Consider the following 23,581-nt stretch of genomic DNA (forward strand, 5'->3'; position numbering starts at 1 on the left):
CTGCCTATGTATCATGGACTATCAAAAGCTTACATAACCCAAGGTTGATTCAATAAGAGTCAACATATTTAGGTTATTCCGGTCAAGCAAATGGCAAGTGGTCATTAATAAAGGAGGCCTGCACAATATGAAAGATAAGAAATAAGAGATAACACGTGAAACAGATGGATAGAGGGAGGCTTTCGTGTGCCAGCTGCAGAGCTGTAGGGATTCATCCCTCCATCACTGGCCTTCACCCTGATGATGTCATCAATTAAAGGGACATGAAACTAAAACTATCATCATCTCTCTTTTTCCTCACTATGCTCAACCCAACAGAGATGGATCAGTCCAACCATGGGTGGGTACAAATGTACGCAGACACCCGCCCGTACAGATATGCAATCCACACGCGAGTGCTGGGTAAAAATGGCAATGTAGTGTGAGCAGATACACAGCAGAGTCATACGGTACTGCATGTGGGTATGCGTGTGTCAGTGTATGTGTTTCAGAGAACACCATACAAAGAGAATTTATACAAGTGAGCCAGCTGGGCACATAAGCCCTCCTGCACAATAAATCCAAATAATCCTTTACGATGGGAAGCGGGAAAAGGGGGGGTGTGGGGGTACTCAGACATATGCACACACGCACACACACACACACACACACACACTCACAAAAGGTACACACGGTTCAATTAGCCTCGCCATTGTGCTTCTGTGGTAGACATTCAGTGGCTGTGCCCTTTTCCGAAGAATAACATGCAAGTCACCGGAATGTATGCACTCAAAATAGCAGGGCAGCTTATGACATTTGAACCTCCCAAACACACACACGCTTGCCAGCAGATGAAGGGCTGTAGTACAAGGACATAAAGGGGGATTACCCTGAATAACAACAGAAAAGGGGACAGCATAATAAAAAAATGAATCATCTTACCTTCCATCATGGTTGCAGATTTGCATTCCTCTATCTCCAAGGAGCCTGAAATGAAAGCAGGAGGCGTGGGGAGGGGGAGAGGAGAAGAAGCCCCCGGTTACCAGAGAGATACAGTAGAATTGATGGGCAGCAGAGCAGCCGTGTGCATGTGGCTAACGCCCTGGCTAACAGTGAGCCTCCGACACCCCCAGACGTTGCCTGTCAACTAGCCCAGGAGGAAGAGAGAGAGAGATACAGAGAGAGATAGAAAGAGAGAGACAGGAGAGAGGAGGGGTAGGGGCCTGGCTGGGCTAGCTGCCGATCAGAGCTAGGGCTTAAGCCATGGATGCTGCTACTGCTGCTGCTGCTACTGCGGCTCTAACCTACACATACAGCCGAGGATGCTGAGAGGTGGGGGGAAAACCTAACTGGAGGAAAAAAATAAATAAAAGAGGCAGGGTAGAGAGAGGGAGGGAGGGGGGCGGAGAGATACAGAGATGGAGGGCTGTGTGTGTGTGTGTGTGTGTGTGTTTGGCAGGAGGGGGGTGGTTGTGTTTAAGAGGGGCGGAGGCAGTTTGCTGAGGTCAGAGATGGCCTCAGCCAATCCCTGCAGCCCTTTGTGGAGTCACATGGCTTACTGCTTAAATCTCCTGACACCATGGCTCAAGAGAACTCACACTGGTAACCGCTCTTGCTTGACAAATACTTGTGCACAGACACTGAATACACACACATGTTTACACATACAAACAGGGATAGAAAAAAGCCACCAGACATGTACAGAGTAAATACAGAGGATGCACAAATCAGCTCAACACACACACATAAACACACATGCCCCCCTCCCCTACATCCTACCTTATGTCAGTGCAGTGTGCCGAGCCTGCCCAGCCGTGAGTGACATTAATTACTTGCTCGCGGAGACAGTAACATGCAGGTGTGAGCCAAGTGACAACCCATGTTGAAGACACACACATACACGGACTCAATAACAACACACCACTGCACAAAATATTTGCCCTGCACCCTCCTGCACAGTGACTATTCCTGTAGTAGCTGCTTGTGTGTGGCTGCCTGTATGTGTCCCGCCCTCCTTGCAATAAGGTGTGGTTTCACTCTGCCCTCTCTTTCTCTCCTCCTCTCCCCGTTCCCTCCCACCTTCCCGTCTCCTCTCCTCTCTCTGCCAGTCTGTTTCACTCCATTGCCTTTTTCTGTCCCTGTGCTTTCCCACTGCACTGGGATCAGAATCGATCGGCGTGACGTCATGGCAACGCAGGCTACAGCTGCAACCAACAAGCAGGAAGGGCTGATGACAGAACAGCCCCCGGAGAGGGGTGTGTGCTTGTGTTTGTGTGTGCGCTGATTAATTTTCTGTGAGAGGGTGCAGAGAGAGAGAGAAAGAGAGGGAGGGAGGGGGTGAATGTTTATGTGGACAAACCAAAGAGCAGAGGAGACTAACAATTAGGCAAAACAACAAAACAACAACAACAAATGAAACAGGGAAGTAAAAGAAATAAAATACAATCTGGGAAAGAGAGAAGAAAAATTGCAGCAAGAAATTTTAATTTTAATCTTTTGTTATTAGTGTTAGTGGAAGGAATTTAATGTTATTCATCACAGTAGTATTACATATTGTGTTATCATAAAATTGCATATTACGCATGTAGCTCATAGAGTAAGCCATGAAGCACATGTTTAGTAATTTACATTTATTTAAAATAATCAATATCCCTTGTATGTATAAAGCCACAAACAGAAGTGTCCCAACATTAATATCTTATGTTGCACTACTTGTCCGTACATTACTTTTTTTTAAGTTCTGGTGTCAGGGAATCTTACATGGGGTTATTGTTTTTTAGGAAGTCCATTTCTAGATGCCCTAAATCTGCTCCAAGTCTACAGGTTTTCCTGAGAACTTGATTGTCCTTTTCACTACAACCACATAGTATTATTAGTATTTTAATTGTATTAATATTACTCAATACCTTTAATTAAAAAGTAAGAAATCTGTAATATAAGAAAACATACTGAGAGAAAATTTCTTGTTTGTAATGATTTTTTACAGCTACGGATACGTGTTTTTCTTGTGATCAGTAAGATGGGGTTGCCTTGCTAGGAAATCATTATTTTTAGCTGTGACGGGTCAGACAGTTATCAATACTGAACAGTAAAAACAGTAAAAATGTGAGAAAAATGCTGTGCTGCCATAAAATAATTGTGCGTGTCAGAGTGTGTGGTGTACAGGTGCTCATACAGAACACTTTGTATACAAAAATTTACATTAATACTGTATACACTGTGTGTTTATGGGGAATCCTTGTCAGTGGCAACTTATTTCCTTCAGAGCTACAAATTAATATGTTTCCCCCTCTTTTTATCTATCCATCTGTCTTCAGTCATGCTTTAACAAGAGCCAGCCAAGTCCCTCTCAGCACCCAATGAAACCTCCCCAGTCCTGATCAAGCCCCATGTGATGCTGACTCCCTCCCTCCAAATGTCTCTCTTTCACTCATTTATCACTTCTTCTCTTTTCAATTACTGATTTCTCCCTTTTCCCTGTTATTATTTTTCAAGCTGCCTCTATGTGGCTCATTCTGTCACTTGCCTCCTCCCTCCTTTCATCCCTCTGTCTTTCCTTACTCAGCTCCTCTGTCTTAACACCCAGCAGATGCTCCCAAAAGAGAGGGTCCCCACCCTCTCACCCTGCCCCCCAGCTTTAACTCCCTTCCCCCTCACCCTTCCTTCTCCCCCTTTAATCAAAAGCTGTATTTGGTGACTTCCTTGCCCTCCCACGTTTTTGATTTTTTTCCTGCTGCCTCCCCTTCTTTTGTCATCTTATCTACCTCATCTTTCCTGTTGTCTGCACATCTCTATTTCCTACTCTACATTACCCATCTTGTCTCACTACTTTTCACTCTCTTGGCTGTGAGACAAAAAGCATCTTCTCTTGCACTGCCATCTAGTGTTCACTGAGAATCATGAAACATATTTACCATTGAGCTGGTGTTGTGGCCTGACTGCTGAGGAGATCAAACATTGTGTATATTTGCTCAGTGTACTGTAATATCATCAATATACGGTACTGGGCATGTCTGTGGCAACTAGGCTGATATTTAGCAATTCAAATAAAGACATGTACAGTAATTTTGCAAGTGACCAATGCTGCCATGCCAGCTAGTGGAGGAGTGTGTAATAGAGAAGGAAGAAGGGAGGGTGATTTGCTAAATAAAGCCTAATGCCCTATAAGCTCTGTTTTGGAGCTGCAGGAGCAGCCTGAATAAAGACACACACTTTCATGTAATTTACTATGGAGAGGATTAGACAATCACACTCTACTACATCTACATCGCTACTGTAGGGAATTGGGCATTTTATGAATAGTATGCAAAAGATAGCTACCATTTATGACCATCTTGATAAGCAGTTTTGACAACTCCTTTCTAAAAAAACATTTATACCTTACATTCATATGCGTGCTGACACTGTCTAAGTAAAAATCTAACCATATTTTAAAATTCTGCAAATACCTCATTTGACCCAAGTTTTTGGGCTACCTACCTTAATGTGAAAGCGCCGTAACAAATGTTTAAAAAAACATTAACATTTCAGAATAAACCAAATACATGACATTAAGAGGGCTATGGTGTAACTTACGTGTTTTTATTATGATAAATGTTTAAAATGATTAGGTTACAGTGAGCCTTTGCTTTTACCTTAAGTGACTGTTTTACATACCCTTCCAGATTTACAGAGGAAAACATTTAAATTCAGTTTATTATACACCATTGTTATGTCCCACTATGGTTTTAACATGGTCCTATTTTCAGTTGCGTTTATCAAATGAAATGTATCTTGTTTAAGCTATTTTCATGTTTTAGCAACTTCTGTAGTTTATTTACTATAACGGTGAATTGGCTATTGTGAGAAATGACTTATGTATAAATGGGATTAAGATGGATATAAATTTGGCGATGGTATGCTGCTTCAATTTTGATACAGTGCTTTGAATGGCATTAAAACAGCCAGAACTGATGTCTGTGTACTTTAGCATGTCAGCTGACTTAAACAATACTTATTATTAACCCTGAACTTAGAAGCAACATCTCTCGATTTTGCCACTTAGTAAAAGTTAACTGTCATATAGCCTGACAATGACAATAACCATGACTACACTATACTGCAGACCAGTGGATGGGACATGCAATATCAAATGCATACTCATGTTGGTTTGAACTCAGTTATTTGGAGAAAAATAAAATAAAAAACACAGTGAATGACCAGTAGAGCAGAGCTAGAAAAGGTAGACATGCAGCTTAAAGAAAATTAAAGCATGTTTGAATGCCATAAGAATAAATCCATCAACTTCTCTTTATCTTTCTAGCTTTCTGTACCTAGTTCTTCCCCCCTTTCTATCTTTTTATATCTTAATGACAGTACCAGAGCGTTCTCTGATATACGTTTTGAGAGGTCACACTGCACTGTAAACATGCAAACACACAGCTTACACACAAACACAAGCGTGCACGTTATGGCTATAAAATATCAGTAAGGTCAATAAACACACTGCAAAAAAGGAGTGTCTAAAAACAAGATAAAAACACTAAATCTCAGGGAAATTATCTTGCTGCATGGACAGATAATTTCACTTGACAAGATTTCTTAAATTAAGATTGTTAAATCCAGAAATAAGCATGTTGTACGCTCAAAATAAGAAATCAACTCTTAAAACAAGAAAAATGATCCAACACTTCTAAATCTAAAGTTGTTTTTTTATCTTTGTAAGAAACTCGCTCGGGCCAGTTCATCGCTGCTTGCAGCTTTAACTTATCTTGTTTTAAGAGTTAATTTCTTATTTTGAGTGTACAACATACTTATTTCTAGATTTAACAATCTAAATTCAAGTAATCTTGTCAAGTGAAATTATCTGTCCATGCAGCAAGAAAAAAAATTTCCCTCAGATTTAGTGTTTTTATCTTGTTTTTAGACACCCCTTTTTTGCAGTGCAGGTGAAAGTTAAAGGCTACAATACTCCACATGTACACACATACCACTATATCAAAAGCACACACACTCAAAACGAGAGAACACACATTTTACCACATGGATAAGATAACATGGACATAACAATCTGACAATATACATTTTAAAAAAAAAAAAAAAAAAAAAGGGAAAAAAGAAAGAATACTAGACAGCAAAGTGACATATATCCCTTATCTCAGGTATGTTGACAATCCATGTTGAAAAGTTATTACGGTACGTACAGGTCAAGAAAAGGGGTTTTACCTACTGTACCTGCAACAATGCGAAACCAGCCGGTACACAACTCCTCAGCCATTTAACGCTCTCTCCATGTACCCTCTTGTTCTAACTCCAGCCAGACAGAGGGATGGGAAGAGAAACGAAGGAATGGAGGTCGAAGATGATTCACTGGAAAAGATAAAAAGGAAACGAGAATGAGGAATAACCAAGGACTCCACCAGACTGAGCATGCTCAGAGGACATGCACATACACTGATGCCGACACCAGTACATACAGTACATTAACAACTGCATGTGTACCGGCGAAGGTACACACACGACTACACAGAATCACAAACTGTAGAGAATAGTAATGTGGCACAGTAGGCTAGACAAGTCGGACAGTGAAGGTCATCATGTCCTTTAGTGCAGTTCAGGCAGACACACACCCCTTCACACACATCGTGAATAGTTTTCACTAAACATGGAAAAAATCTGTGGTGTAGAAAAATGTTTCAGTATTCATGTAACATATGCTAAATGTTGTTACTCTGCATCTTTAAACTTACTTATACATACAACATACTTATAGTATTTAAAAACAAACTTTTTACAATCTTTTTAATTGTCTCTAAATGATACGTCTATACACTATATACAGTATGTGCCTGACATTGCTGATTTTATGCACTTTTAACTTCAGGTTCTTCATTCTATTAAGTTTTTATGAATGGGTGAAAAAAACACTCTTGGCTGATTTAATGAAGACCAACACAATGCCAGTTGGCCAGTTGGTTTTGCTCCGGTGAGGACAAAGGATTGTCAAAATGTTAGTCTGGATGAAAATTAAACCGTATACTTTATTTTTCACCTTTGACGTTTGCTATCTTTAATGATTCACTGTGTTAATATATTCTAGAACAAAAAGCAAACATAAAATCTGTTTCATCAAATATATATATATATATATATATATATATATATATATTTATTTATTTATTTTTTATTTTTTTACACTTATAATTAATTTAATAGCCAAACATGACATTTGGACTTAAAATTAGCTGATTTAGTTCCCAACTAGAACCCAATAATGACACACTGTTGGCGCCATCTAGTGTTCACTTTAACATAGTGCACTTGTTCCTATTATCTGCTGTACCTCTCCAACCCCCTCCATCTCTGAGTTACTTCTACACCTGCTCTGATTTCTTTTCAAGAGAAGTGACAGTAAAATGTCACACGCAGTGGCATAATGTAACCTTAAACTTAAGTAAACTTACTCAAGTACTGTACTTTACAATTCTGAGGTACCAGTGTGGTATTCATAACTGAAAACGTCCTCCACCACCAGTAACAGGCATAAGCAGGATCCCAAAAAAACACATATGTTCATTAAACACTGTGAAAGTAAGGGAAAAAAATATTTTTTTTATTTCCCAGTATCCAGAAACTGCTTCTGCACAATCACATTCAGACTGTTTTACTGCAAAACCAATCCCTAGAACGGTTTCTGGTGGTACATGTCAGCTATAATAATTTAGCATAGAACTATAAGCTTGATACCTGCAGTGAAACCAATGACATTTCACTTCACTGACATATTCAAGCACTTCATTAGATGTTCTCTCGCCCTTATCTCAGTAAAACACTCTCTCCTAAGAGTGGCACAGCCTCCCTGGCATTTAGAAAGACACTTACTATTCAGAAATAGACTATGGGCAACGATGCTCTTATTTCTGGCATGTTACATATACCTCCCATATGGCAGGAAAATGGTAAAAGCTTGTTTACTTCAAAAGCAGCAAATGCAAAAGAAAAAGCAAATCTTCACTATTCCCACCCCATCTACCTCTCTTTGTTCCCTCTCCCACCCTGTGCCTTGCATCTATTTACCCCCACCCACCAACATACACCCTCCACCTTCCTCCCTCTGACCTACTTTCTCTCCACCTTTGCTCATGCCTTTCGCCTGTGGGGTGCAGTGTTGCTCTAGTCTGGCTATATTTCAGTAAGGTCTCTGCATCTGTTGCAGGTCCTGAACTCTTTTCACCACCAGCAAAAAACACAAGACAGATTCAAATAGGTCATCACTCTGTTACCGTATGAATGCAGAAGGGAAAGCTGCATTTAACAGCAAACTGGCGTTATCATCTGGCAAGTGAAGAACCGCTGGGAGTGGAGGATGAGGTATGGGTATGCCACTACATTCATCAAATGTGTTCTAGTTCCATCCTCAACAAAAATAGCAACCTTGCACAAAATATGTTGCCTTTGCACCAGTTACAGCGAGTGCTTATCCATTTTGTTGACTAACTGGTTAGACAAATCGACAAAAACAAAAAAAAGGTTTAATTTTTCAAATTAAAATATCAAAAATTATCACATGAAGATTTGCTTCTTAGTCTTCTGGCAAAGACCAAACTATTAATACTGAAGATGATCAGACAGAGAGACTACAGACTACAGGCCTCGACAGGACAAAAGGGACATTGATACTTCAAAATGCGCCTGAATGCAAAAATAGAGTCACCTTTTAACCTGTAAATAAAAAATAAAAAAAACAACTGAAATTTGTACATTACATTCAAAATTTTGAAGACAAAAAAGAACGTCATCTATTTAGTCAGTTACTTAGGTGAGCAAGAGATGACCCTAATTCAGTGCTAAAGGAGCAGGGCACTGAGGAGCAGTGAAAGCCTAGTGGTACATGACCATTCAGTCATAAGAACCAAGCCAACAGGAAGAGAGAGGGTTTACTTTCCTCCTATTATCAAATTGTCAGGTGTACTCACGTTTTTTGTATCTTAAAAAGTAGTTCATGAACTGTAGTTTATGCACACCAGAGGGTAAGACAGACTTCATTTTTCCTAGTGAATTACATCATAAAAGTTCAAGCATATTTTTTGCCTTCGAATTCAAATGAAATGCTTTGACAATCCATCCAATCAGAAGTACAATCAGTCAATTTGTCCTCAATTTGTGTTTATTTTTCAGACCACAAACTAACTTTAAAGTTGCATTCTGCCACCTACTGTAACAGAGTGTGTAGTTGTACCTTTGTTTAGTTAACAAAAGAAATGAGGCTTTGTATTATTGGTCGATAATGTATTGGCTTCAGTTCATTATCAGAATAATGCATAATAATATACATTTTGATTTATATTATGTATTCATTCATGTACTTCTTTTTGTCAACTTTCACTACACACATGGTCTCACTTGCACCAATAATTATATTGATTTATGATGAATCAACATTGTATTGGTTGGTTGCATTATTTTTACATTACATTTTTTATTTTTTTTGCTTTGACAACTAAAAGGTCCCCTTACATGTGACACCCCTGGCACTTTTTAACTTCTTGGAATACTACACCAGTACCTTGGTTTACGTCAACACAGAAAAGGATTTTTACAGATATGATGCCCTCAGTAAACGTCATCTCTATACCGGGACTTCCCTGGCTCATGTTGCAACTGTCACGTCTCATGTCCCACGGCCTCGTGCCATTTCCTGCACATTGCTGAAGCAACATCCCTGCAAACCTCCACCCTGCTCCAACTCGGCCCACCCCCAAAGTGCCCTGATGAGGGACGATGATTAAGCAGCAGTCATTAAATGTACACAGAGAAATAGCCACCCACAGATTAGCCAGCAGTGAGTGCAGTCAAACCAAAACAACTTGCTCGCCACTCAGCAGCAGGGGAAAGCATGCGGGGCGATAAGGCGTGGCGGTGGCAGGGTGCCATGTCGAGTGCCTACGTGCCAACCAGCCACTCATGATACCCTCGCTCTGTTAGGACTACCAGACAGACGCACTGTTCTGTCATTACCCCACTTGCTGCCCTGCCCAGGGGGCCAAGGACACAAGTACACACATTACGTCAAGCAGCAAGGTTTTCTGTGTAATTAGTGCCTACTTCCTAATTACTTGATGATGCTGGGGAGGCTGGCTGCCTGCTCATAGGTGGATTGTTTAGTCTGATGCCACTAGGGGTATTATTTTGATTCGTAGCTTTATGTTTGCTATAGCAAGTGAGACGGGAGTTAGAATGAACGCTGTTGTCTGGGAAAGTAGTGCTGTTGTGTGTTATTTTAGGTACCAGGTCAGGTGATTAATCAGCCAGTGGTAGGTTATTAGCTAGTTAGTAGGGCAGACACACAAGTTAATTGTTTTGGTCTTCTAGTTGACTAAGATTTCTGTAGTCAATTAGTCTTTCTGAATGACTTACTGAATTTCCAAGAAATTGATGAACATAGGTGAGAAAAATTGTGCTTTGGATGACTCTTTGAGGAGAAACTCACAGATTTGTTGATTAAATCAACTAATTGATTAGTCAACAAAATTGTATGAGTGTTAGTAAATTTCACTTGAGGACAGCCCTACAAGTTAGTGTGTAGCATAGTTAGTCACATTGGAAGGTATTCAGTCACGCTTTGTACCAATCACCCTAAAAAGTGGACAGTTAAGTAAAAATCAACTTGAGGAGACTTGAAACTTGAAATTATTGTCTTGTATGACGTTTCCCACTGCCTCCCTGCCCTACAGCACCAGTTTAATAAAAAACACTGTCAGCCTGGGCTACCAAACCCCATCCACAATCAACCCCCTGTTAAAAGCCCCCCTGAAAACCAAGTCCTCCCCTCCAGCCTCAGAACAGCCGATGGAAAAGATGAGCTCATCGCTCTGATACTGGGCCGGTCTGGTCTGTGGTCTCCCTAATGGTCTCCAGGATGTCAACACTGGACCAATAAGTCCCTCTTACTCACACCAATTACCATTTCCACACAGGGCCCAAGCCTAAATAAACAGAGCCCAAAACTTGCTATACAATCAGCTTATATCTATAAACAGCAGAGAAGTTTAAATTAGTCCACTCCCAAGAGTACCGGCCTTGCTTGGATAGCATGGCTGAGATGACAGAATGGAGCCAGAGGAACTCACTGCAGGGAATTTTAAAGTATTTTAAAGACAACACAAATAGCATAGGCATGAGTTTGCCCCTGCATAATAGTTTATTTGTACGATTCAAACAGAAAAGCTTAATATCAAGTTAATACAATAATGTTTAACATGATATTAATTTGATTTGGAAGGACTGGCTATGACTCTCTGGTAAATGATCCAACAAAGAAGACACTGAGCTAAATGACTTCTTGCCTAAAGCTAAGGTGGGAACAGAAAACCCCATACGTGAATTCATGATGAATACTTGGGAAAAAAAAGACTTGCCTAATGCCTACGCTTCCTTACTGGCTCACTCTGGGATGGCTGGACACCCACGAGGATGTTGCTAATATAGGTTACGTGTGTATGTGTGTGTGACGTGCTGGTAGGAGCCCAGATAGGCCTCCCAATGACGCATTTAATATTTAACCCATAATTCATGAGGCATCTTAAAATAGGAATCTAGATCTGCTCTATCTGACAGTAGTGACAACAAGGAACCTGCCTCTGACATATAATAATAGGTCACGTGGCAGATTCAAGCAATGATGTGGGAGGTACATGGTGAGGTTCACGATAAATCTGATGATCCTGATTTAAGCCTGCCTAAAGAAATGTAGGCAGTGGACCCAACAAGGATAAACCACACTTCCTGAGTCAGACAGGTAGTGGATCAGTGAGGTAGCAGGGATCTTCTACTGCACTTACGCACAAGTGTGATTTTACGTATTTGAGTTTAATGGGTGTGAGTGGATGGGAGATCCTCAAAAGTATGCAGTAATTCTTTTTGCATATTTCAACCCATTTTTCTGTAATGTCATTAGATATGCAACACTGAGCACCTCAAGAAAGCACAGTAAAACTAATATGTAACTGCTGGGGGAGTTGTGACAGTATACCCAGATTCTCTTGGAATATCTCAAAAATAGAAGATGGTTTTGAGATGCAATTACCAATTCTAACACCTGAGTTTTACAACTGTTGTCCTCAATTGATTTTCCAGCATTTATTTATAAAACTGATTCATAGTTTAATCAACAACAAAAAAAGTCATACAATACTAAAACAATCACTACAAAAAAATCAGAGAGCCCAAGGTGAAAAAGTACAATCTGAAAGCTCAAAAAGGTATTCAAAAAGTATCAGTAAATGGCCACATTGGAAACAGGGCATGCATTACCCCTGGTCATCATATTAAGATACACTGACATGTGTTATAGTACGTATGTTTTACAACAGTAGCCTTCCTGTGGCATAACTGCCTTCTAGTTCCTCAAACAACATTTTTAAAAACTGTTGCTTGCACCTTTGCTGACAGTCTCTGGAATACATGTTCCTATTTCTTACTCTTACCTTTAACTCATTGAGGAGCAGGTTATGTACTTATTTCCTACCTAACGTCACTTTGTAAGCATCTTCTCTTGTGACAAAAAATGGTGCAGTTCATGCACATTAGTAGGACACAATTATGTACTGTGGTGGTGCTGTTTTTTTTTTTGTTTTTTTTTGTTTTTTAGGTCAATACTATCAATATCAATATCAAAATATGTTGGAAAAACCCTTAAAAACAGCTGAGAAAAGACATATTTGGTGCATGACATTTATATGATTATGTGGTTATTTAATACATCATTCAGTAAAATTATACTGCAAACTCTCCTGGTAGTGTAGACTGCAATGTGCCTTTCTGGTCTGTGCCATGTTGACGTGTATGGAGAGGTGTCTCGTAGACCCACTTGGGAGTGCGTGTATGTAGGGCATGCCCACATATGCGCACAAACAAAATATCTGAGCTGACACATCAAAAGCCTTCCCACCATGCTGGAGCTGACTCTATGCCAGAATGCAGCTCAGCAGATATATACAAATGTACATCAAAACACACTCCAATCTCCATGTGCATGACCATACACATACATGCAGAAGGGCTTCTACCCAGAAGGAACAACATGCCTTGCCCTTTGTTACTCATCGCTGACTTTTTTCACACCATCTCCTGTGTGCCACATAATAAAGCATATGTTCTGTTCGTTTCCTCACAGAAAGCCGCAGTTCACCCACGCACACACAGCTCACCCAAATCCCTCACAGTTCCGGTGAACTCTCTTCCTTAAAACGAGCTTCGTGATGCTGACACATGCACTACTACTACACAACACCTCTAATTAAAATTTTTACGTTGGAAAATAAATGTTTTTTTTTTTATTGAAACACACTTACCTCTAATCTACTTCTGATATCAGCTGGTTAAGGAATTTGTAGGCCCAAACAGCTACGATTTCACATCAAAGTCCATTTGTGATCTGCAACACAAAGACATGATTAAATTAACCCCTTAACATACTGTAGCTCACCCGACTGGTAGCCAAAAATATTCTTAAAGTACACCTTGACAGTGACTGACCGACTGACTGAACTGATACCTGGCAGACAAGCTACTTGAAGGTGACTTACATAACATGAATAACATATTTAGAAAACTCCTTGTGGATTATATTTAAGACAGAAATGTACAGATAAATTATAACAACTAATTGATTGGCTGGCCTGTATGACAGATACTCTCAGGAAATACTTTGCTCCTCCCCATTAGCATACTGTGAGGCTTCCCCCAAGAACAATCCATGGAAAAGACAGCATGAATGACTCACCCTGTCTCCAACAGTAATAATAACACTTTCTATTTATCTATGCAAGGCGGCTGAGGATATATGCTTACTTCTATATTTATTTCTATTTTACGTTAAAGGGAGATGATCATGAAAGAACATCACACATAAAGCCTTGCTGAAAAGGCCCTGACAAAAGTGGATTTTGTGAATATGGGTGTTGCTCATTTACTTTACCCGCACACTTTTTTGTGCTAAAATCAAATTAAGATTTACCTTGGTGAAATATTCATGGTTAACTTTTAAAAACAAGTCATTTTAATTTTGCATTTTAAATGCTTTTGTGTTTGCCAGAAATGAATACAATAATAATTCAATTAATATATTCACTTCACATGTTGTTGAGATCTACTTGAAATTAAAAGATACTTTTCCTAATAATGGATACTTTTGGGGATACAAGCCACTGTAGTCTTGACACAGTGTGCTGAACAAGAGCCAACATGTCATATTCTGTTTATTTATTTAATCATGACTAGTTAAACTTCAATAGGTCTGAACAGGTCTGCTCTCGCTGCATTCTCACTCCCATCAAACTTGGGCAAAATTCAAACAGCTGAATATATGTTTTACAGAACTTTTAGAAATAAATGTTGAATGCATTATTGCAAAAACGAATGCTTATTCTATGTTGCAAAAATAAAGCCTATTAACACCTCAAATTTGCTACTTTATATGTAACCATTTTTTAAATATTTTTTTCCCAAATTGTCCACTGTACTACAGTTTTGTTTCGGGACACAGTGTTGTCTTCATGGGCAGGGCCCAGAAACCATTGCCTGATAATGCTGAGGGTTTTCACAGCTCAACACAGGAAACAGAGATCAGAGATTTTCCCAGGCTGAATTCCCAGGAAAAGTTAACCCAAAACTGAAACCGCATTCTACGCTCATCACTCTTAAGCTTGGCAATCCCTTCTCACCCCCACAGCTTTTCCCACATATCAAGAACCTCTGCTTGAACTCTATTTGAACACATGCAGTCAACCTCTGGGATAATATAGCTGTCCCAAGACGATATCTCCCAAGCCCTGAGCTAGGTAATATCTGCACTGAGAAACTGTTAAATATCTTCTGCCACTGCCTTTAATTATAGGTTCACTTTTTTTTTGTGTCTGTCTTAAAACAGTTGTGAGAGGTTAACACTAACTAAGATTTACTTTGTCTACCTCTGGAGGAAAGTTTACAGTCAGAAAAAAAGTTGTTGCAATGTCCATCTGAGCATGTGACTATTGTTTTCAGACAGACTTAAAAAATTGAGAACCTATCCATAAATCTCTAATTAAATTTGACTACAATTTATTTATTATTGACCATTTGACTATTATTTGACTACACATACTTTGAAGCAACCTAAAGTGGGCTATTAAAAAGTGAACATGCATGTGCTGAACATGACTTCACTAACCAGACTGTGGCTGGTCAATGCCTGAACCACTGCTAATTCAGGATGACAATGTTTGAATGGGAGCCAGGCATACAACTCAGATGTAGCGGCATGTGAATCATTACGTGGAACAACACCGGTTCGATTTAGGCTAGACTAACTTAAAAAATTAAGGACCATATTTTGATTGGGCACAAACATCACATGCTGATGTCGCACAGTCTGGCCTCTGATATTTTGATTTCAACCCTCCACAGGCATCAACGCAACAGTTCTTGAAAACACAGTCAGTGTAATTAATCAAAGTGATTATTTGTTTCCGAAACAAATGGTAATTATTTTTCCATTGCGCCAAACCTCAGGATGCAGTGAGCTTTGTAAATCGACCTGAACAAATTGAGGGGGGCACACTTCCACCAAAACAGCTGTTTCAGATAACAAAAGCTGATCCGTCTCATGTCCCCTTCTCTCTCTACTTCAGCTCTTGCTTTCATATGCTGGATTCCAACACTACATAATAAACTTTGACTAGACGCAACATTGTCTCTATTGTGTTTTTAGCATTGTCACGGGCACCAAGGCCCAAGAAACTAATGTCAGACCCTGACTTTGACCTGACCCAAGACTACTGTGGCTTGTATCCCCAAAGGTACCCCCTTAACTCTTATAAAAAGACTGATCAGAAAACAATGTTGTAGAGTACATTTGGAATCAAATCATTGTTAATTTCATATCGGTCTCAACATCATGTGAAACTGTGGTAAGATATCTAATCCATATCTTATCCAAATCTTACTAGATAGTGTCTTCCTGGTTACGCAACTAATGTGATTTCATTTCCTTAACAACAGTACAACGTCTGGCAAGTTCAAAATAGCTCTTACTCATGAGTTCAGATGAAGTGGCAGCAGCATTTGGGGATTACCACCTTTTTCAATTTCATTACTCATACAAATATGATAAAGGATGATCCCAGTTACCAAAGAAATGCCAGTTTCCTGTTTCCTTCCTAGGATGTGAGCTTTTCTGCAGAGGTTTCCATGGTTACAAGCAAACTGCTAAAGTCCAAAAACATACAGGCCAGCTATGGGAGGAGTACATAATTTACTGTAAATGCATTTCTGGCAAAACACATTATTTACTATCATTATCGTTTATAATTCTGATATCATTTACCACAAAGGACAGGATTCACATCCAATGTCAGTGTTTATTCAGATGTGATCAAATTATTAAAGCTGGCAAATAGTTATGGAGTCACAGTAAATCCTTATACAAGGATTTAAGGACCACACATTTGCAAACTCATGATACATTGCCTGTGTGATCCTTCAATTCCAGAAATAATATCACAATCAATCAAATGTCTAATATAACGTTACTTTGTCAAGTTAGGTCTGAGTAAAGGGTATGTATTATATATATATATATATATATATTAGTTATCTCGTTAATTTAAACGTATATTATTTAGGCAATGTCTAACACCAGTTTGGACCTTTCATGAATTTAGCTAACCGTTTTTGTAGCTTACACTTAAAACTGACACACTGACGTTTAACGTTACATTTTAGTCACAAAGCTAGCTGTTAGCTAACCTCAAAGATAAACACCTACCGCTAGTGGATAACGTTTTGATTCTTCGAGCAACCCTCTGTTCATGTGAACCAAAATATACTCTGTCTTATGCACAAGAAAGAAAACAATTTAAAAACACTTACAAACTTGCCACTGTTTTGCTCAACCGGTGTGAGATGAACGCCGGAAGTGACATACTTCATCTTATTGCTCGTATCGCGCCATCAAACCTTTTTAAACGTTTTTTGTTATCCGGGTAATGTGATGTAAAAATAATTATTTTAACTAAATGTTGTTGTTTTTTAAACATATACTGATTGATAAAAGCTTTATTCATGTTTACATATATTTCCAGCCCTTCAACAAAAAATAACCAAGGGTGTGTGTCACTTCCGGCTACCTTGTGCCGGTGTTATGTCCTTACTGGTTTCCACACTAACTGGTACCGTGTGCAGCTTTGTTTTGACTCAGTTAGCAGATTCTTCACATATTTAATAAACATAACTGGCGATTTTCAGGTCGCATCTCCTATCTACTGTGGATAATATTGTTGTATAAGTGAACACTACATCATAGCAACCTATAAATAAAAAGAAAGCATGAAAATATAATGTTTGCAAGATCGGTTAGAGCTGGATTCGAATTCACTACAGCAAAATTACATTGTTCTTATACCATCACCTCTACCCCGTGAGCTACTCATACTCCTCTGATCACTTCACGAGTTATATTACATACGGAGGCTACTTCAGCGTCCAGGTAATATTTTGTTTTGGATTAAAATAACTGGCTACCTTGAGCTGCACATCAACTAATTCCCGAACATATTTATCAAGTTTCTCCCTCTCATTTTCTCTCTCTCTCTCTCTCTCTCTCTCTCTCTCTCTCTCCGCCTTTCTCTCGACTGAGGCTACTGTCATATTTACCACCGCATTAGCCCGATATGAAACACATTGTGACAAGTGACAATCTTACTTACACTATACTATCAGCGCTACCTCTCGTCTCGGGAGTATCTTCTGAAAACACTTGAACATTTATATTTCAACAATGTCATAATAATCAGGATGGAGCAATTCAGTTGCTAATCACCAACATGTAGTTGGGAAACTTGTAAAAATAGTTGTGAAACTTATAAAAAATATTTATTTCCACCTGGATAAAGGTCTTTTGGATATCTGTTCTAGGGAAATGCCTTTCAAACAATGATATGTTTTGCCATATTGCCTATTAGGCTACTATCTGTGCTGTGTTTCAGAAATAAGACTAAACTGTCTATAATATGTCTCAAACCTTGAAGTTATGATTATGTAAACGAAGGGGCACAAACTGATGCAAGCCACTAACTAGCTATAGGACGCCATGTTACATTTTCAGCTCCCCTTTAATTATTATGGTACATAAGTCTTGTTTATAGCCTGCTATTTTGTAGATTATTTATTCGTATTTTATTCAAACCCTCACTGTGAAGCAGGGAGTTTATTGCACGTGTTTAGTTGAATTTTAGCTACTGATTGGGCTGATTCATACACCTGACTCACCCAACCCCTTGGTTAATAATTCATCAAAACAGTCCAGGAAAGTAATTTCCTCTGGCTATTAAACCACAACATTTTGACGTGAAGCCCAACAGTGTTGCATAACAAGGACGCTGCACCCCGTTCACCCGTATTTGATTTTTCCAAATGTTTTTTAATAGCGTATTAGACCAAACTTGGCCTAAGAGCATGCGACTGTACCTGATCTGCGTGACGATCCTCTTCTTATATGCCAAAAGGCTTTTATAAATGGTTCGTATTTGACTGCAGGTTACTGTTGGTCGGTGCTCTTGGCATGCATGTTTGACTGCGTCTTGTGGCAGTGGGTGGGTGTGTTTATGAGAACTGACCTGCTGGGTTATTGGCAAATATGTTCACAATTTTTCCCTAACAGAAAGGCTATTAATCAAACAAACAAAAAATCCAAGTGCACATTTACATATTATTTTTAGGCTATTATAAATATACATGTTAGCTATAAATATGAGATCTGACCATCATCTAATAAATAGCCACTACTTATTTTTTTTTTTATTATCAATAAATCTGCTGGTTATTTTACTGAATAACCACCTGGCATATACGGTGTCAGGAAATAGTAAAAATGGCCATCACAATTTTCCCAAGTGTGTCACAGATTTGATCTGTTTCTGTACCTGTTGTTGGGAGACTGTTGCCTGCATGTGACTGTAGCAGTGTTATCCCACAGAGAAATGTCTAAAGTGTTTCTCAGTATTCAACTCGAGCACAGTTGCCATGGCAACCCGATCGACAGAGACGACTTGGTCACCCCTGTGATAGCATGTGAGAAAAAAACAGTCAGAATCCCACTTCACTGCATCTCCTGCCTGTCTGTGTCTTGCTCTTATATTCTCCCTCTGCACGTGCACTCATCAACTTACACACATGAACTCACCCTGATCGATTTAATGGAGGATCACCACCTGTCTACCAGGGGCAGCTTAATTGCAGTAGGGTCGCTCTGTAGTGTTACCTAGAAAAATAAGTACATTCAGGTTAGAGTCAAACAATAAATTCACAAGATCCACATAGGTCTATTTATTTTTTTTATTACAATTTGGTGCTTGGCAGTTTTTGCCGCTTCTTTCACAGACCACTCGACAGTCAAGCACATATTGAGATGTACTTATAAGTTCAACTTGTCTTTTACTTACTCTGATGATGCTATAGCTGGATAGATGAAACTCGCCACTTCCTGTGTCCAAGTGAGGGCTGACCCATGTCCAAGATGTCTTCAACCACCACTTTTACCCAGGTTGGTTAGAAACATTTCTCCTCCCCTCAGTGAGTCCAGGCCATATCTAAGTTGAGGTTGACCTTATAAAGAGGGTTGTATCCTTTACAGAACATAAATCCCTTTCAAACAAATTTATGGCTTATCGAAATAAATTTGACATGACAAACAGAAGCTTCAAGGGTAATGCTGTCTGCAAAACCACCCTTCTTTATGTGATGTAATACCTTTGAAAACTGTTAGAAATGGTATATGTGATGGTAGTGTTGTCTAGTGGTCAGATTATGTTCTTAAACAACTTGACCAGGTTCAAGCCCTGTAGCTGACCTGTGTGTGCCTGTCATTAACTATAAATGCTCTGTAGTACAGGAGATTACTGGAAGCAATGGCTTTACTGGAGAACAAGTGAAAGACACATACACACACACACACACATACACACACACTCACTCACACACACACACGCACACACACACACACACACACACACACACACACACACATACACACACACTCACTCACACACACACACACACACACACACACACACACACACTCACTCACACACACATACACACTCACTCACACACACATACACACACACTCACATACGTGTGTCATCACACAAGCTCTCACGCAAGCCAAAGAATTGTTCCCATGTGCTGCAGACCTCTATGATTTGGGAAGGGTGCGTGAGAGCAGTAAATGATTTATAAAGTTTAGAGTAATATAACCAAAGGGCTTAGTGACACAGCTGTGAAAGAACCAGAGAAAAGGGAAACAGAAATGACTGTGAAATTGGTCACGCTATGGAAAAAACACACATTCCTCATTCTAGCTTTCAGTTAGGAGTTTTTTTCTTCCCTACTTTTTCTATGAAGTGAACAATTGAGCCAGTTACTCACTGTTGTTTATGTCTGTTCATGTCAGTGATTCAAGGGAAGAGTTTGAATAAATAGACAGTTCTATTCAGTGGACTTGTCAAGGGCAGGCAGGTCACACCAAAGCCTTTCTCTGCTCTTGGTGTCTGATTTGAAGGTACAGTCTGTATAATTTAGGTCATGAATCTGCGTAAGCATAGAGAGGTGCTGATGTCACTTGTACTGCTTGTATGTCCTTGACCATACCAAGTAGTTTGTGACTTTGATAAACAGCACAGTCCAAGCTCAAGAGCATGATAATCTTTTCTTTTCATGAAATCACTTCTGATATAACCGTATTAGCTGAGTTTTATGTATGTCCATGTAGAATTTGTGGCATTTGTCTATGACCATGTGTCTAAGCATTCAGCCCACTGAACACTTATGATCATATCAATCTTATCAATCATCTGCTCTGGCTGTTCCCAGTTGTTCAACAGTTTACTAAAGCCAGGGGTTTAGTAAACTGTCGAGCCTGTCTTGACACTACCCTGTGTCAAATTAATAATAAAATGGTCAATTTATAACGATGAACGACGGAACAATTCTTACCTTTTTTTTTGTTCAATCTATATCTCATTGTACACAAAAGGAACCCAGAATTTGTACATTGCATAATAGTTTAATTGTGCAATAAAAGCTTGTGCATTTAAATAAAAGAAGTCATTCTCACTGTACTGCACTTTCAAAATAAAAAAAGCATAAGTAAGTAAATGTTATACAAACATAACTGTTATTATTGGTATGTCGCATTGTTTCAATCAACGTATTTGTATCTTCCAAATATACTTAAATGAGATTTTTAAATAAGCTAAAATAAAGGTTTCGAATGCTTAAATATAATCTTTGCCGTTTTTTAATGTGCCCCTCTGATTAAACACTGTCCCCTCCTTGGTCCCCACAGTAAAATTGGTCTAAAACCGCCACTAATCCTGGATGTGCTGCACCATGTTTGAGACTTCTGGTTCACGTTTGAGAGCGCCGCTGAATGTCCCAGCAGAGGTTGCCAGTGCTCTGCTTCCAGCCTAGAAGTGGTGACTTATATCCCCAAAACGCTGCCAGCTGTGTCCACCTGTTCTTTCATCGTTTTTGCAAGCACAATGAGGACTCGCCAAGGTTCTTTAAGCAGGCTGTCACTGGTGTTTCACTGAACCCTCAGCCACTTCATCATCTCTCCTTTAATTGGACCTGAGAGGGGCATCATGTTGCCTTTTCTGGGAAGCCACTGTTGCAATAGAAAAAACTGACAGCTGTAACTGCTGATTTTTCTCTTGTACTTATATGGTTAAATGACAAAATCAGAAAATGATTCTTTTATTTCATTCAATTCATTGTCTGGAAGGAAAAAAGAAAAATACTAATAATCTTTTTCTTTAAAAAAGATTACTATAAGACAGTTCACATTAAATAGCCAAGCTTGTCATTTCTAACAGTGTATTCTTCTGAGAGCAGCAGCAGCAGAATTTGACCCAGCTGGCCCTACAGTCAGCTATAAAACCACAATGACGCAAAAGCAGGAGCCACATCATTTGCATTAAAAGAGAGGCTATTTAACCCTTTGCAGCCATAATAAATCGAAGCTATTACATTACACAAACACTGAAAAGATTGGGTACTGAATGTTCCCTTTATGTGCGATCTCTCACTTAGATCAGATTGCTCAGCCACTGTGCCAAAGTTATAAAATCAGTGCAAGGTGTTAATTACTAAAAAAAAATACAACCCTGCACACAGGCAACAGTGAGTTGCTCTTGTTGTAGGCATAAACAGATAGGGACTTTCTAGTCTGCACTATTAATGACATCAAAGGCTGGTTCCTGTGTAGCCCCATACTTCCAAGAAACAGTATACATTCTCTTATGTGCTGTGTTTACTGCCAGACTTTTACATCACGATGAGCTGTCATTTTGCAGAATGTTTTCAAATACAAACAATCACCATCTGGAAAAAATCAGACCAAATTCAATTGACGCACAAACCCTTATGTAATGACATTGAAGGTGACACCCAAGGTTGCATCTGATTTCAGCGATTGGATTTAAGCTTTTCAGAAGGGAAATTTTCAGTCAGACATTGGGCGAGACCAACCAGGTTGTGGGGGGATAGATGGAAACAACTGATATGCTGTGTCAGTTAAATTCTTTGAACTCCAAGCAGTTATTGGGTTTTTATTTTTCCTTCTGCTCCTCTTACATTTTACTTTCTGTGACTTGTTTTAATTATATAAGTCCTGCACCTCTACAGAAACGGAACAGTTATAAGTACAGATAATTTATTTTACAATTGTTAACAATATTGAGGGAAAAAAACGAATTGGGACTCCACATGCGATACAACTAATTACATTTTTACAACATCTATTTGCATTCTCTAGTCCTCTCCTCTCTGCTCTGTGTAAACAGCCTGCACTTCACTGCAAGTTTCAGTGAGTTTTTTGTTATGTGACTGTTACTTTCAGTCGAGTCGTTCATTGCTTCTGGTTGGTGCTAGTGTTTTATTTTTGGCAAAAATCTAAATGACCTCGTCCCACACGGTGATTAAGCGGGCTGAAGTTTCTTTAGTTTGCCGAAAACTGTTGACATGCAAAATAGCTTGCTTTGTCTTGAGATTAAAATGGAAAAAAAGATTCACCTTTGTTCCATCTAAGATGTCTTTCTGGCTGCTTAGAAACACCAGCGCAAATAGCTTCGCAGAATAAAGACTCTAAGAAATCCACATTTGTCACTTCACCACTGTGAAATAACAGCGCGTGGGCTCGGGAACCTTAAATTTAATTACTTGACATCTCAATGAGGCCTTCGTCTATTCAGCTTAAGAGTTACATCAGCTGCCCTCCTCTGTCTCTATCGGCTGTGTGTGTGTGTGTGTGTGTGTGTGTGTGTTTCTTTGTGTCTCACTCCTCTTATCAAATTATGCTTTTAAATGTGCTGTAATTGTTATATCAGCTTAAAATTGTTGTGCGCAGAATTAGAATTAAACTTTTTATTGTTTTGAATACATTTTTGGTCCAGACTTTTGTTTTGAAGCTTATGAAGTATAACAAGTGCATAGTGATTGAAAATGTGCGCCTGTTTTTCTTTTCCCCCAATGTGGCAAAATAATACTTTTTACAAGTGCAATTTTGGCTTATTTTAGGTATTTAAAA

The 23,581-nt window shown here is 39.2% G+C and overlaps 1 protein-coding gene and 1 long non-coding RNA gene across 3 annotated transcripts in view; one reads left to right on the forward strand and one right to left on the reverse strand.

The window, feature by feature from the left end:
* sgip1a (SH3GL interacting endocytic adaptor 1a) overlaps positions 1-16,865 on the reverse strand; it is an 89,225-nt gene extending 72,360 nt beyond the window's left edge. Inside the window, exons 1-4 of one of the 2 annotated variants that reach the window (XM_059340544.1) lie at positions 16,763-16,865; positions 13,311-13,393; positions 6,193-6,327; positions 922-966 (exon numbers count right to left, since the gene is read on the reverse strand). In XM_059340544.1, coding sequence (XP_059196527.1) covers positions 922-966; positions 6,193-6,235 — 88 coding nt within the window. In that variant the 5' untranslated portion in view covers positions 6,236-6,327; positions 13,311-13,393; positions 16,763-16,865. Of the gene's footprint in view, positions 1-921; positions 967-1,758; positions 1,850-6,192; positions 6,328-13,310; positions 13,394-16,762 lie in introns of those variants that run through there. The other variant, XM_059340545.1, reaches the window with a different exon arrangement.
* A 549-nt stretch (positions 16,866-17,414) lies between these two features.
* LOC131977310 (uncharacterized) lies at positions 17,415-21,699 on the forward strand. Its single transcript, XR_009394876.1, has 3 exons — positions 17,415-17,482; positions 19,453-19,537; positions 21,341-21,699. It is a non-coding gene; the product is annotated as an uncharacterized LOC131977310 (long non-coding RNA).
* Positions 21,700-23,581: the final 1,882 nt, after the last annotated feature.

The sequence above is a fragment of the Centropristis striata genome, chromosome 9, assembly GCF_030273125.1.
Source record: "Centropristis striata isolate RG_2023a ecotype Rhode Island chromosome 9, C.striata_1.0, whole genome shotgun sequence".
Lineage (NCBI taxonomy): Eukaryota > Metazoa > Chordata > Actinopteri > Perciformes > Serranidae > Centropristis > Centropristis striata.